The following is a 15,446-nucleotide window of genomic DNA, read 5'->3' as shown; positions in this document are numbered from 1 at the left end:
TTTCTTGAGCTCCATAAATAAAGCTGACAAAATGGCTAAAGAAGGAAAGAAATGATCATGAGTTATCAGTTAAGTAAAGAGGATACTGCTAAAATAAGGTAGAGATACTTAAGAGGTTATCTTGATGTCTATTATTCAATCCTATTAGATCTCATTTCAAGTTTCGTTTTACTAAAATAATTCTAATGTTGTAGCAAATTCAATTGAGTTTAATTTAGTTTAATAAAAATGATATTTTTTATCTATGCTCATTCATAAATCTCACTTATATATCTCAACATTTAGTATAACATTATTTTTTATTTGTAGCTCTATTTAATTTTTAATTACTCCATCCATACTTAAGTAACTTATTATCTTCCATATACATGAGATTTAAAATTTAAAATTTATTACTTTAATCATATTAAAATTCATTCAAATCTTAAGATTCACTTAAGATCGATTACAAAATTATTAGTTGTAGCTGAACATGTGTGAAACTCGGGCATTATGCAATCTATATTTCATTATGTTGGATAATGAAAGCACGTGATGGACAATCTTGTATTTTTTGTTTCATTAATTTTATTTCATGTAGTCTTTTAGGAATATCAAAATTAGCATATATGCTCTTTTAAAACTTATGTTTATTCGCACAATTTTGCAGGGAAATATAGCACGTCCCAAGTGAGAGAACTTTCGTTTTGGACCGGCATTCCTTGGTGTCCTTGCTAGGGTTATCTTTTCTAATGGGCTCTCGTTTTTCTTCGTGGGCATTTGGGAAGCTAAGCTCATTTTGTAGTGATCCATTAATTTGGAAATTGGTGTCCTCGTGTTCTTTTAACATTGGAATTCTAAGTTCTCTCATTGGCTTTCGTTTTTCCTCATGTTCGATCTTTTATAGGGCTTTTTCTTTTTTGTGTGGATATGGATATAGATTGAAATCTGTTGCGCTAAGTGGACCATTTGTTCTCTTCACACCCATCAATTCAGGTCACTACAGATTTAGAATGACAAAAGATTTTTCACTCGGTTACCATGTAGCTTGATGCAGTTTAATGATGAACTCTACATAAGAAAAGTATCATACAACTGAGTCCACGGGACTAGCTTGTGAAGCACCGTATATTAATTAGGTGAGTGAGAAAAAGAAAATAAAAGAAAAAAAATACCACACAGCTACTTTTATTATTATTATTATTATTAAGAAGGATCGAGCAAGCAACCTCTCCAACAATCCCTTGTGCTTCCCAATTCCGGATCATAATCTAGTGGTGGAGCCATCCGTTCCTGATTTCAGTTAATTCACTGATGACATCTCGCATCTGCATTCGTTCTTGTGGGGATTCCTTGGCACACCTGACGCCGATCCTGAGCGACAAGTTCACGTACTCCACTGCTTTGTCTCGAATGTAATCGGTGCCTTGAATGTGACCATTTGCAGCTTCACCTTCCTCAAAGTGCAGGTTTGGATCGATGATTTCGGAGACCCGCTCCGGGAGTGCCATCTCCACATATATAGGAAGGCTGAGACCGTCCATGAAACTTTCACCGGTAGGCCTCTTCCCCGTGAGTGTTTCCAGCAGAAGTATCCCGTAACTATAGACATCCCCTTCGACCGAAACTTTGTTGGCCACTCCATACTCTGTATCATGAATCGGTAGGTTAAATGTACAAAGAGAAGAACTTGAGAAACACAACTGCGCAAGTAATGGCATAAAGAAATAACATATTCTGCTCTTGGTTAAAGCAATGTACCTGGAGCAACGTAACCGATGGACCCCTTGAATATCATGGAGGTAGAAGATCTTTGAGATGCTTCAACGGGGCTGCTGTTGAGGAACCTCGCCAATCCAAAGTCTCCAACATGAGCTACCATGTCATGGTCCAAAAGAACATTGCTTGGCTTTATGTCGCAGTGGACAATCGGCTCTGGCCCATGGTGGTGGAGGTAATCTAATGCGGAGGCCACATCGATCAATATATTTAACCTTTTGATGAGGCTTAACGCCCGCGTCTGACCTTGCTCGTTTGCTTCTGGATGCACCCACTTCTCTAAGCTCCCATTCGGCATGAACTCATAAAGCAAAGCTTTGAAATCATTTCCCCGGTAATCTGTACTTGTGCAAACTGTTAAAATCTTGACGAGGTTCCGATGCCGGACATTTCTCAGCGCTTCGCATTCAGCAACGAAGCTCCTTGAAGCTCCTCTCTGTTGGAGGTCGAGTACCTTGACAGCAACAAGTTGGTATTCCTCGTAATTGAGTAACCCTTTGTACACCGAACCAAAACTTCCCACGCCGATGAGATTAGCAGAAGAGAAACCATCTGTAGCTCTTAGCAACTCGGCATATGTGACCATCATATGTGGAACCATTCTGTTGTCTGCGGCACGAGGTTCCTTCTTCGACTTACGTATCCAACGATGAATGCCAAACAAAGCGAGGAGAAAGATTAGGCATATTATTCCCCCGGCAACTGAGATCGCGGCTACCAGCTTCCGGGATAAATGTGATGACCGGGTGGGGCAGGGAGGCAGGTTCAGAGCTTGGACACCCCCACAAAGCTTACTATTTCCAAGCACAGAGAACGCACTGAGGTTTGTGAAGATGCCATGTTTTGGAAGCTCACCCTCAAAATTGTTGAATGAGAGATTCAGATAGCTCAAGAACTTAAAATTCCCAAGAAATTCTGGTATGAGCCCGGACAAGTTGTTTCTTGAAAGATCCAGCGATTGGAGCCCCTTCAGCTGGCTAAATGACGAAGGGATTGATCCCTGGAATGAATTCCCTGCCATGTCAAGACTGTCGAGTTGTTGACAGTCACCAAGGGTTCTTGGAATTGTACCTGATAGTCTGTTGCCAGAGATGTCGAATTCACCAATATTTTTTAGTTTTCCAACTTCAAATGGCAGAGATCCTTCCAATGAATTGTAAGATACATTAAGTAACCTGGTGAGGGTGGGGATGGCCATAATTTCTTTCGGCACTGTGCCATTTAACTTGTTGACTGAAAGATCCAAGAGATTCAGAGGGCAGTTTCCAAGGCTCGGAGGTAAGGATCCTTGCAGTTGATTCGAATGCAGGCGGAGTTCGAATAGCTGAGTTAGATGGCCAAGGGTTGCTGGGATTTCTCCTGTGAAGTAGTTCCTACTCAAGTCCATTATATGTAAATTCGAAAGGTTTCCCACTGTTGCAGGGATTTTACCAGTGAAAAGGTTCGAGTTCATCCGAACCAAGGTCAAAGAAACCAGGTTGCCGATCTCTGCCGGAATGCTTCCGGCTATGTGGTTGTCGTCGATTTCAAACCATTCCAGGGTTGTAGAAAAATTGACGATCGATCGTGGCAGGAAGCCTCCGAGCTTGTTGCTTGTTATTTGCAAATATTTCAGGCTGCTACAGTTGGCTAAATCATCCAGGAAGCCCCATTCGACAGCATTCCTTGCTTCTAGCTGATTATAACAAAGATCAAAGTGATATACCTTCTGTAAGGATCCCAAACCTCTGGGTATGGTGCCTGTGAATCTGTTCTTATATAGTTGAATTTCGATGAGGTTGGTAGCATTGGACAGTGAAATTGGAAGAGGCCCGTAAAACTGGTTGTCGTTGATGTGTAGTGCTTCAAGAAGGGGAAGTGTGATTCCCATATCCCGCGGAATAGACCCGGTAAAGTGGTTGCTCTGGAGCTCTAAGGTTCTGAGAGAGGAGAGGTTCCAAATGGAGGGTGGGATGACCCCTCCAAGATTGTTGAATGACAGTCCAAGATAAGTGAGGGAAGTGAGGTTTCCGATCGCTGCAGGAACTGGGCCCACAAAGCCATTGGACAGTAAATCGAGAAAAGTTAGATTCACGAGGTTTCCAATCTCAGATGGTATAATTCCAGTGAGTTGGTTATCATGCAAAAGAAGTATACTTAGTCTGACAAGATTCCCGATCCCCCGTGGAACAGGGCCTTCAAGTTTGTTGCTATACAAACTGAGATCATTCAAATTCACAAGGCTTCCAATTTCTGAAGGAATGCTTCCTGTGAGACGGTTGCTAAACAAACTAAGAACAGACAAATTCCCAAGGTTTCCAATTTCTGGAGGAATGCTTCCTGTGAGACGGTTGTACGCTAAGTAGAGAAATTTCAACTTTGTCAAGGAACTAATATCGCTCGGAATCTTTCCTTCAAGTGTATTATTTCCCAAATAAACATATTGTAGTTCTGAACAGTGACTAAGGTCGGGTGGGATGTCTCCTACAAGTTGATTATACGAGAGATCAAGCAAAATAAGAGACGTCAAGTTCCCTATCGAGGCAGGAATGACGCCGGTGATTTGGTTGCTATCCAAGTAAAGTTGTACGAGTCTGACAAGGTTCCCAATCTCTGAAGGAACAGATCCCGAAAGCTTATTCCGAGGCAAGTCAAGAATAGTCAGATTCGAAAGGTTTCCAATCTCCAATGGGATTTTGCCCGTGAGTTGGTTTTCATGCAAAATAAGTTTTCTTAGACTGACGAGATTCCCGATCTCCGGAGGAATAGAATGTTCGAGGTTGTTGCTTGACAAATCGAGAGTAATCAAATTCGCAAGGTTCCCAATTTCTGGAGGTATGCTTCCTCTGAGGTGGTTGACCCCGAGTGCGAGAAGCTTCAGATTTGACAAAGAACCGATATCACTAGGAATCTCTCCTTCAAGTGTATTATTTCCCAGGTAAATGTATTGTAGTTCGGAGCAATGGCTAAGATTGTGTGGGATGACGCCTGTAAGTTGATTCTGTGAGAGTGCAAGTAAAACAAGAGAAGTGAGGTTCCCTATTGAAGTAGGAACAGTGCCAGTGAGTTGGTTAACATCCAAGAAAAGTTCTTCAAGCCTGACAAGCTTCCCGATCTCTAGAGGAACAGATCCTGAAAGCTGGTTGATAGCCAAAGAAAGAGTCGTCAAACTTGTCATGTTTCCGATCTCAGATGGGATAGAACCGATGAGTTGGTTTTCATGCAAATAAAGTTCTCTTAGACTGACGAGATTCCCTATATCCGTAGGAATGCTTCCTGTAAGATGGTTGCCCCCGAGGTAGAGAATTTTCAGCTTTGACAAGGCACCGAGATCATTGGGAATCTCTCCTTCGAGGAGATTGTTTGACAAATCCATATATTGTAGTTCTGAGCAGCGGCCAAGGTTGTGTGGGATGGCTCCTACAAGTAGATTGTTTGACAGATCAACAACAGTGAGAGAGAAGAGGTTGGCTGTTGCTGAATAGTGCCATGGAAGCTACTGTGACTTAGCTTTCAGGATTCTGAAGGTGCAAACAATTCTGAAGTTGCGACATCGGAATCATACCTCTTAGAGCGTTGGAGCTCAGGTTTAGACGTTGAAGATGGGAAAGCAGGCCGAGCTCCTGCGGGATGGGACCGTGAAGTCGGTTGTCGGCGAGGTGGAGCCTCCGGAGGAAGGTGAGGTTGGCTAGAGATGGAGAGATCTTACTGGCCAAATCGAGAGACTCCAGTTCCAAAGCTGTGACCCTCGGCAGATGACTCTGGTTGCGGCATGTCACACCTCGCCACCGGCAGAAATGGAGGGATTCATCGTTCCAGGAGGCCAATGCTCGGATTGGATCGGACACGAGGGACTTGAAGGACAGGAGCGCGAGGCGATCGATGTTCTCGTTGCTTGAATTCAAGGTGGATATGGGAGGACATGAGAGCACAAGAATTAGAAACGTTAAAGACGATGGCCAGAAGGCACATGCAGATGCGAAGCAGTGTGGTATGTCTTTCATGGTTGGAGTCATGGAGGTCGTCTTGGGTGGAGGTATTGCATAGATCATGGGAGGATATTGCTTGATATATTTGAGTGTGAATTCACTTGGTAAAAGCTTAAACTTTTGTAGAGTAACCCCATATGATTTGATGGTGATCTGCATTAATAGAGTCTAAGAACTAGAAACATTAAAGACGATGATCAAAAGTTGCAGATGCTAAGCAGCATGAGCTATCCTCCATGGTAAGACTCATAGAGGTCGACTTGGGTGAGATATTGGAATTCACATGGGAAAGACTTTGAACTTCTTTAGAGTAACCTTATATGATTTGATGGTGATTAGGACAAGTAATGGATCCACATTAATAAAGAAGACGATGTGCATAAATATATAGTGGTTAGTGATATGGATATGAGAGTGCAAGAACTAGAAATTTTAAATATGATGACCAAAAGTCAATAGAGATGTGAAGTAGCATGACTTAGCCCTCCATAGTAGGTCTCGCTGAGGTCGACTTAGCCCTCCATAGTAGGTCTCGCTGAGGTCGACTTGAGTAGAGATATTGCATACATCATAGCCCTCCATAGTCACATGTTTGATGGTGATAAGGACAATTAATTGATAGAGAAGATGATGTACATAAATATGTAGCGTTGCGGTAAGTTGTTGGAACATTAACGAGAGAACTCGATTTTTTCTTGCATACCTTCATACCTCAATTAGAGTTGAAGGTAATCATTCATGAGATAATTTTATTTTAGTTTCACATCCGGAGTTGAGTAAAATCATTTATCCTTCTTATAACTCTCTATCAAAGGCATTAACTAATTTGATAGACAAAATGATTTAGTCAAACACATAAAAGATTAAATATATATTTTTTATTTTACCTTTTTACCCTTATTGCAACGATACTTTTTTATTAGATGGAGCCATGACATGGCATCATTTTATTAGATGATAAGTCTAACAAAGTCACGACAGGACATCATCTTATCAGATGAAAGATGTTAGATGTTAACGAAAGGATATGAGAAATAATCTCTAATTTCATCTTTTTTTTTTCTTTGTACGTTCAATTTTATGTTTATGTTGGTACTGGGACATTTTTAATGATCCTTCATGAGCATGCATCTACATCCGATTGTATCTTGGGATGATATTCCTGAAAAAACATATATATGACAATAAATATAGCTTAGGACAGTAAATTATGCTTCTAGGTTTTTTTTTTTTTCTGTTTTTTTAATTCTATCTATAAATTATTTCATTAGATTTTTTTATCAAAATATATTTGTACTTGCTAATTTCTAACATATCTAATATCATAGATGGCTGTGACCAGGCAACCATTCGAGTTTATAGATAAACCAATGTTCATGAATAAAATTTGAGACCAATAATATATTTGATGGCACTGGAGCACGCCATTCAATACGTAGCATGACTTCTCTTGTCTTCGTGTCCAAGTCAATACACCCTAAACTTCTTACATGAGCATTAAAAAAAAGAGAAGAGCCCAGTGGGAAAAACCATCATTTTAACACTCTAATATTGTCTCCAAATCTTGACTTGAATACATAACACGATTTAACAAAAGTTTATAGGATGAGCGATCCAAATAGAAGTATAGCTACGGATTATGAATCCAAACACCTCGAGGGGGCAGTTTCCAAGACTCGGTGGTATGATTCCTTGTAGTTTATTGATGGTCAGGTCAAATTGGTTCAGCACAGTAAGATTGCGGAGGATTCCTCCAGTGAACAAGTTTGTGCCCAATTCTTGGAAGGCTTCCCAGCGTCGATGGAATATTGCCACTGAGAAGGTTAGCGAACAACCAGAGTGCAGTCAAACCAGTGAGGTTCCCAATCCCTGCAGGAATGCTTCCGGCCATTTGGTTATTCTGGACGGCGAGCAATTCCATGGTCGTCGATAAATTGGCTATGGATCTTGGTAACGCGCCTGCAAGATTATTGCTTGGTAGGATCAAATATTTTTGGTTGGTGCAGTTGGATAATGCGTCAAAAAGACTCCAGTCGGCAGCATTCCTTGCTTCTAGCTGACTAGAATCAAGACTCGATGATTTTAAATGTCGTAAGGATCCAAGACGTTTAGGAATCATGCCGGTGAAGAAGTTGACATCCGGTTGAATGGCTTCCAAGTTGGAAGCATCAGACCAATCCGGAAGTGGTCCATAAAGTTGATTGTCATTCACAAAAGATTCTTGCTAATATCTTGTGGAAGAGACCCGACATGTTGGTTACTTTGGAGGTCAAGCTCCACGAGAGAGGAGATGTTCCAAATGGAGGGTGGGATGACACCCCTAAAATTGTTCCCCGCTAGGGCGGTTAGGTTTGCTAATGTGGAAGGAATGATTAGGTTTGCTACTGTAGAAGGAATTGTGTCGGTAAGCATAACTAGCCTCAGAAAATTTATCAATGGGTAATTTTGGTAACCCAACAAAGATAATAAAGCAGAAAAAATAAAAGAAGCGACAAGAATATCAGATTTACGTGGTTCAGTCAATTGACCTACATCCACGGACGAAAGAGGAGCAAATCACTATTATAAAAAAGGGACTATTACAAATGCTTTAGGAAGATGTTTATAGACCATAAAACACTAGAAATTACTTAACAAGAAAAACCTAAAGCAAACAATTAGATTTTCTTGTGGTGTAGCTGGCTTCAAAGCTCAAGCCCTTATTTATAGTTCCAATAGAAGATAACAAGTTTGATTTTCCCGATGTGGGACTATTGGGACTTGCAAACTAATAAATCTCCACCTTAGCATGTCCTAAGAAAACTTGCTCCACCTTCTTCATAAAAGCCCCAATGAGCAATCATCAACAATGTACACCAACCAAGTCCAAGCACTGCTTGAACTTGTAAACCAGAAGAAGCTTCGTAAGCATATCAGCTGGATTGTCCTTCGTATGAATTTTCTGAACAAGGACCTTTCCCTCAGTAATAGTATCTCATTTGCATCCAATAATTTTCTTACCTGAAAACGACTTCACAAGATTCCAAGTTCTATTTCGATGGAGAGATTCAATTTCTTCATTCATCGCGATTAACCACTTAGCAGAATTATCACAAGAAACTGCATCTGAGTAGGAAGTAGGCTCACAAACTTCACTTGTTTCTTTTGCAACAGACAAATATATGCAACCAAATTTGCATATTTTTGTGGTGGTCGAATATTTCTCCGTGGTCTATCCTTGGTTATGGAATATTGCTCTTCTTTTGAATCAACTTCGTTAGTAGACTCAGAACCATCTATCAGTATTCTTTGAGTAGAAGAGTTAGAACTACTAATCTCAAGCTCTACCTGCTTCTACGTATTATCATTTGTACAACTAGTAGATTCATTTTTGGAAGATAACATAGATAATTCATCAAAAGTAACATCTCTACTGATTACAAATTTTGGGGATTTGGGATCAGAACACCATAATCTGTATCCTTTCACCCTAGAAGCATACCCAAGGAAAATATATTTTTTAGCTCGATGATCTAATTTTCCTTCATTTATATGCATGTATGCTAGACACCCAAAAATTTTTAAATCAGAGTAATCAACAGGAGTACCTGACCAAACTTCCTCCGAAGTTTTAAAGTTAAGTGCTGTAGAAGGAGCGCGGTTGACAACGTAACAAATCATATTAATTGTCTCTGCCCAAAAGTCCTTTGTCAACCCTGCATTTGAGATCATACACCTTGCTCTCTCCAAGAGTGTTCTGTTCATACGTTCGGCCATACTATTTTGTTGAGGCGTCATCCTAACAATGCGATGTCGAACGATTCCTTCATTTTTGCAAAATTCATCAAAGTCACCTTCACAAAATTCCATGCTATTTTCTATTCGAAGCCACTTAACCTGTTTACCCATTTGTTTTTCAATCAAAGCCTTCCATTGTTTAAAGGTTAAAAAAACATCATTTTTATACTTCAGAAAATAAACCCAAACTTTCCTGAAATAATCATAAATGAAAGTCAATATATACCTAGCACCACCCTTAGACTGAACATGAGCTGGAACCCAAAGGTCTGAATGAATATAGTCAAGAGTACCTTTTGTTTTGTGAACTACCGGAGAATTGAAGCTGACTCTTTTCTGCTTTAAAAAAATGCAGTATTCACAAAAATCTAGTGGCCCAGTACTCTGTCCGCAAAATAGACCCATTTTACTCAATATGCTCAAACCTTTTTCACTCATATGACCCAAACGCATATGCCATAATTTGGTGATGTCAGAATCAGACAATGATGATGACGAGACTGCAATTGAGCCTGTGATAGTAGTTCCCTGCAAAATATACAAGCTACTAGACCTACAAGCTTTCATAACAACAAGAGCACTTCTAGAAACTTTCATAACTCCACCTTCAGCTATGTATTTATACCCAAGGGCCTTTAGGGTGCCTAAAGAGATGAGATTCTTTTTTAAATCAGGAACATGTCTAACATTAGTGAGCGTCCTCACAATATCATCATGCATTTTAATTCGGATTGTTCCTCTACCAACAACATCACATGCTGCATTATTGCCCATCAAAACAATTCCACCATTACAAGATTCATATGTGGAAAACAAATCTCTATTATGACATATGTGATAAGAACAACCCGAATCTAAAATCCATTCATTTTTAGACCTCGCAATCAGCCTTAATGTGCCCCATTTTATGACAATATCTGCATTCCAAATTTGTATGTCTAGATTTAGATCTACCACTGTCAAATTCTCTTTTATCCATTCTCCCCATAACAACCAAACTTTCAGCCTGATTCTCTCTACTTTCCCCAGTGATATCCATGTCTATCTGCTTAGATTTTAGTGTAGATTTAATTTCCTAATACAAAATTATTTCTTTTCCATAAATCATAGTATCACGGAAATGCTTAAAAGATTAGGGAAGAAAACACAAAAGTAATAGGGCCTTATCCTCATCATCAATTTTTACATCTATATTCTCCAAATCCATAACCAATGAATTAAACTTATCAATATAACAGAGTATAGATGTACCTTCATTCATCTGAATCATATACAAACTCTGCTTCAAGTAGAGACGATTCTCTATTGTCCTCTGCGTATACAAGGCTTTAAGCTTGTCCCACATGCTCTTAGTCGTAGTCTCCATAGCTACCTCCCGTAAAACCTCGTCAGCGAGATTTAGAATGCTCTTAGTCGTAGTCTCCATAGCTACCTCCCGTAAAACCTCGTCAGAGAGATTTAGAATAACGCTAGATCGGGCCTTCTTATATATGCCCGCAAGATCTTCCTTTAAAGTAACATCTGGAATGTTTTCAACCCACTGTAGTGTCAAATCAACTCCGTCTTGAACTAGAATGACCTCCATCTTGAGTTGCCACATGCTGAAATTAACATTTCTGTCAAATTTCTTGATAATGATTTTTGTTATTGTCACTGTTGCCAAAAGATCCCGAAACTAGGCTCTGATACCAATTTGTTAGAGCTAGCTCCAGAAAATTTATCAAAGGGTAATTTTGGTAACCCAACAAAGACAATAAAGTGAAAAAAATAAAAGAAGCAACAAGAACATCAGATTTACATGGTTCGATCAATTGACCTACATCCACGGACGAAAGAGGAGCAAATCACTACTATAAAAGAGGGACTATTACAAATGCCTTAGGAAGATATTCTTAGGCCATAAAACACCGGATATTACTGAACAAGAAAAGCCTAAAGCAAACAATTAGGTTTTCTTGTGGTGTATCTGACTTCAAAGCTCAGACCCTTATTTATAGTTCCAATAGAAGATAACAAGTCTGATTTTTCCGATGTGGGACTGTAAGACTTGCCAAACTAACAAGCAGGTTCTAATACAAATAAAGTATCAGTAAAGCACTATTTAGCATATTTGACTTCGCACACGGATGATATATTCTTTCGACTATAGTCGGTTAGTTATTTGGGGTGAGCTTTTGTGGGTTTTGATGAATTGGTCAATGATGGGGCTCGATGTTGAGTCGATATCATGACATGGTTTGATTGATACGTTTATCCATTAGCTACTCAATATCAGAGGAAGTTGATAAATTTTTCTATTCGCTTCTCAATAGCGTAGCATCAACTTTGACCATCCGATCGAGTCAGTTTGGATCCATAGGAATCTTCATAAGTAGTATTGTTGAGATTCTCATGTGTCACTTCAAAGCTCATCAATTCTACTATTAGTTGAAAACTTCTATCGTCGTATAGTATATTGATATCATTACATGGAATTGGTTGGGAGCGAGTGTACAATGATTGCATTATAAATCAATAGGACATCCACGATTATAAACTTAGTTTTTATCATTGAATAAGTTTTAGGTCCAAAAGTGACATAGAGGTATGTGATTGCAAGGGGAGATGTGAAGTTTTCAGTGAAGCTGGTGAGAGGAGAAAATTAGTTGTAAGTTTTTTTCAATTAAGTCAAAATTTTGTAAACTAATCATAGTATAGGATATTGGTCTAACTTCTAATGTCAATCAAAATTCATTTAATCAAGATATTAAAGATCCTAAGTGACAAAAATAGGGTATTATTATAATCAGGATTTATGTACTCATCTTCCTCTTTAAAGGTGATTACTAGATCTCCTTTTTTGGTTAATGCCTCTCTATGTAATTTTTTCTTTCATAGGTCCTTTGAGTTGTGTTGTTATCTTTTTTTAGTCAATCAATTATAACATCAGCTTAGTGCTCAATCAGACCTCGTGATTGTGGGGTTGTCTCTTATACTCGTGAGAGAAAATGATCCAAATAAGCTCTTTAATTTATCATTTTAGATCATATTAGTCCTATATATTATGATTATGATCCTAGTAAAATCAATAATATTTTAGCTTATCTATTCTTACAAATGGAGTTCTTATTAGATGAGACGAGGCACTAGTAAGAACCCTTTCATCCTTATTTAAAGAAATATTTTAATATAAAAAATATTGAGGAGGATGAACTTTTTTCCGGGAGAGTTCAATCCTCATGAGGAATTGTGTGTCGAGGAAATGTTAATATTGATGTTTACAGGTGTGACCAAATCAAATGCTTCTAGCAACCTTTAATTATATATGATTTTGTGCAATACCACAGTTTAGTATGGAAAAGAAAACTTAATTTAATCTATCAAGGTTTGATATGTGTATATCTATTAAATTTGGTTTATATAATTTAAATTATCGATCCAATCTTAATAAAATTAATAGATCAATTATCATATTAGGATGGACGGTAACAAATGGTACCCCAACGATCTAGTGTTAGACATCATGAGCCTCACATACACTACTATCACCTCAGGTGCACTTTTGATATCACAACTGACTGATCCAAGCTCAATACTTTAACATTTTACTTATTTTAAAATAAAATAATTTATTATATATATATATATATAATAAATTATCACATTTCTACTTTCACATAGGAGTGAAATGAAAAATACATAATTTTAAAATTAAAATTTACTAACTTACTAAACAAAATGATGGGATTTTTTTTATACACAGTATTTTTGACACGTATAAACATCTAACTAAAAGAAAACATAAATATAATATATCCAAAATTTATATAAACAAAATATGCTAAAGTTATCATCCAGACTTATATATGCTCACTTCTCTACCCAACAAGGTATAATGAATAATGATTTAGTAAATATAATCATTTATAATTTTATTTAGGTGAGCATGTATAATGTCATATATATATATATATATATATATATATATATATATATATATATATATATATATATATATATATATATATATATATATATCATATTTCATCCTGTGAGTTTTTTTAGCAAGTATAGTCCTATAACATAACATATAAAAATAAAGAGATAAAATTCTATGTCAAAATAATTTAAAATACTTATATACACATGTAGTAAACATTACAAATTTAATGGACTTTTATACTCCATATCATGTTATATGTACTCTCACATCGTACGTCATTATAATATATACGTACACTTATACATCGTACATCATAATATATATACATGGACTTTTATACTATAAGTTATAACATATACGTGCATTGAATGTCATAATATATTCATGCACTTATACACTACACGACAAATAAAACAAATGCACTCCCACATCATATGTCATCATGCATACAATACATTGTCATCATAATTTATATATTTTTATACTTATAATATATATATATATATATATATATATATATATTAGTGAATCTTAGATTTTGATGATGAAATTAATTGATAAGTTTGAGATCTAATATGCATTTTGAATGACCTAGGACTAGTTTTAATCATAGAGAGATAATTTGACTAAAGTAGGAAGAATTAATATTAGGCCGGAGTGGAATATATCAGAAGATTGAACGTCGAGCCGAAAGATCGATCAACGTGTTGATAAAAGATTTTGTGTCATGATTTCGGGCATCGGGCCAAGATTGGATATTACGTTAAAGAAATCGGATGTTGCGGAAAGATAACATGTCGATTGGGTAATATGTCAGATGAGAGGACAATGCGTCGAAGGGTTGGACAAAACGTCGAATGATCCAATTACGTGTTGGACAATATGTGATTAATACTTTATAATAATTATTTAGATTGAAATAATTTTAATTATAACTAGATTGATTTAGAATGTAATTAACGCTCCAGAACAGCCAACTACCAATCCATGTACCTCTTTCCCCATTCTGTCGCCGTCGTCCTCATCTTTCGATCGCTTTGCCTTTGCTGTACGTGGTCCGTCGTCACTGCATGATATCTCCTTAGCAATTGAATCATGGTGTATGTTATCACTAGGGAAAGATCAAAACTATATGTTGCCGATGAATTGAGACCGAAAAGTGTTTCCTTTCACCGAACTCTCAATGAATCGTTGAACAGCTACTTGTTAAACGTCAATAAGAACAAAAAGCCCCCCGTTTCTCAAAGTTAGTAGACGACGGGACCATCGAACATGGCCCTGCTAATGATTTTATATCCTTTTCTTGTTGCTTTTGTGATCCATTTCGGTCAAACAAGTAAGGCTACTTAAGATCGTAGCCGTCGTCCGTCAAAGTTGGCAATCGGGGGTTGTTCTGCGTTTCACATGAGCGTGTGAACTGTGATCGCGAACAGCGCAAGTTCATATTGCTGCTGCTGCTGGATCTTCTCTTTATGTTCTTCGGACGTCGCCATGCCAATTATTTTATTTGATTGAGCAAGTGAATTTGATACGTTCCATACCATCTCGGAAGTTGCTGCATAAACTCCGGAAAGAATTTATGAACAAATTGACTTTTGGCATCGATCTCGAAGATAGTTATTTCTCTTATCGCTACTATTTTAAAAATTCTTTTTTCTTTTTGAATCAAGATTATTTATTATATTTTTTATAGGAATATTTTGGTCAATTTACAAGCAATATATAGACGTAAAATTAAAATCATTGCAGGTGTACCGAGGAAATGTTAATATTGATGTTTATAGGCGTGGCCAAATGTTGATCAAATGCTTCAAGCAACCTTTAATTATATATGATTTTGTGCAATACCACGGTTTAGTATCGAACAAACTTAATTTAATCTATCAAGGTTGGAAGGTTTGATGTGTATAACTATTAAATTTGGATTATATATTTTAAATTATTGATCTAATCTTAATAAAATTAATAGGTCAATTATAATAGTAGGATGGACAGTAACAAATGGTACCCAAACGATCTAG

At 37.4% G+C, this 15,446-nt stretch overlaps 1 protein-coding gene across 2 annotated transcripts; it reads right to left on the bottom strand.

Annotated features, from left to right (window-relative positions):
* Positions 1-1,020: 1,020 nt before the first annotated feature.
* Positions 1,021-5,900, bottom strand: LOC135678744 (receptor kinase-like protein Xa21). Of its 2 annotated transcripts, XM_065191875.1 has the most exons (4): positions 5,303-5,900; positions 3,190-5,157; positions 1,741-3,117; positions 1,021-1,627 (listed from the first exon to the last, which is right to left on the bottom strand). In XM_065191875.1, exons 1-4 carry the CDS (start codon positions 5,883-5,885, stop codon positions 1,251-1,253), a joined length of 4,305 nt encoding a protein of 1,434 aa, XP_065047947.1. In that variant the 5' UTR covers positions 5,886-5,900; the 3' UTR covers positions 1,021-1,250. The 2 variants fall into 2 exon arrangements, with proteins under 2 accessions (XP_065047947.1, XP_065047945.1); XM_065191873.1 differs by having other exon boundaries at positions 1,741-5,157.
* Between the last annotated feature and the right edge of the window lie 9,546 nt (positions 5,901-15,446).

Source organism: Musa acuminata, chromosome BXJ1-7, assembly GCF_036884655.1.
Source record: "Musa acuminata AAA Group cultivar baxijiao chromosome BXJ1-7, Cavendish_Baxijiao_AAA, whole genome shotgun sequence".
Taxonomy (NCBI): Eukaryota; Viridiplantae; Streptophyta; class Magnoliopsida; order Zingiberales; family Musaceae; genus Musa; species Musa acuminata.
Note: the sequence above shows the minus strand (reverse complement) of the source record. Positions and strands in the feature narration are given on the sequence as shown.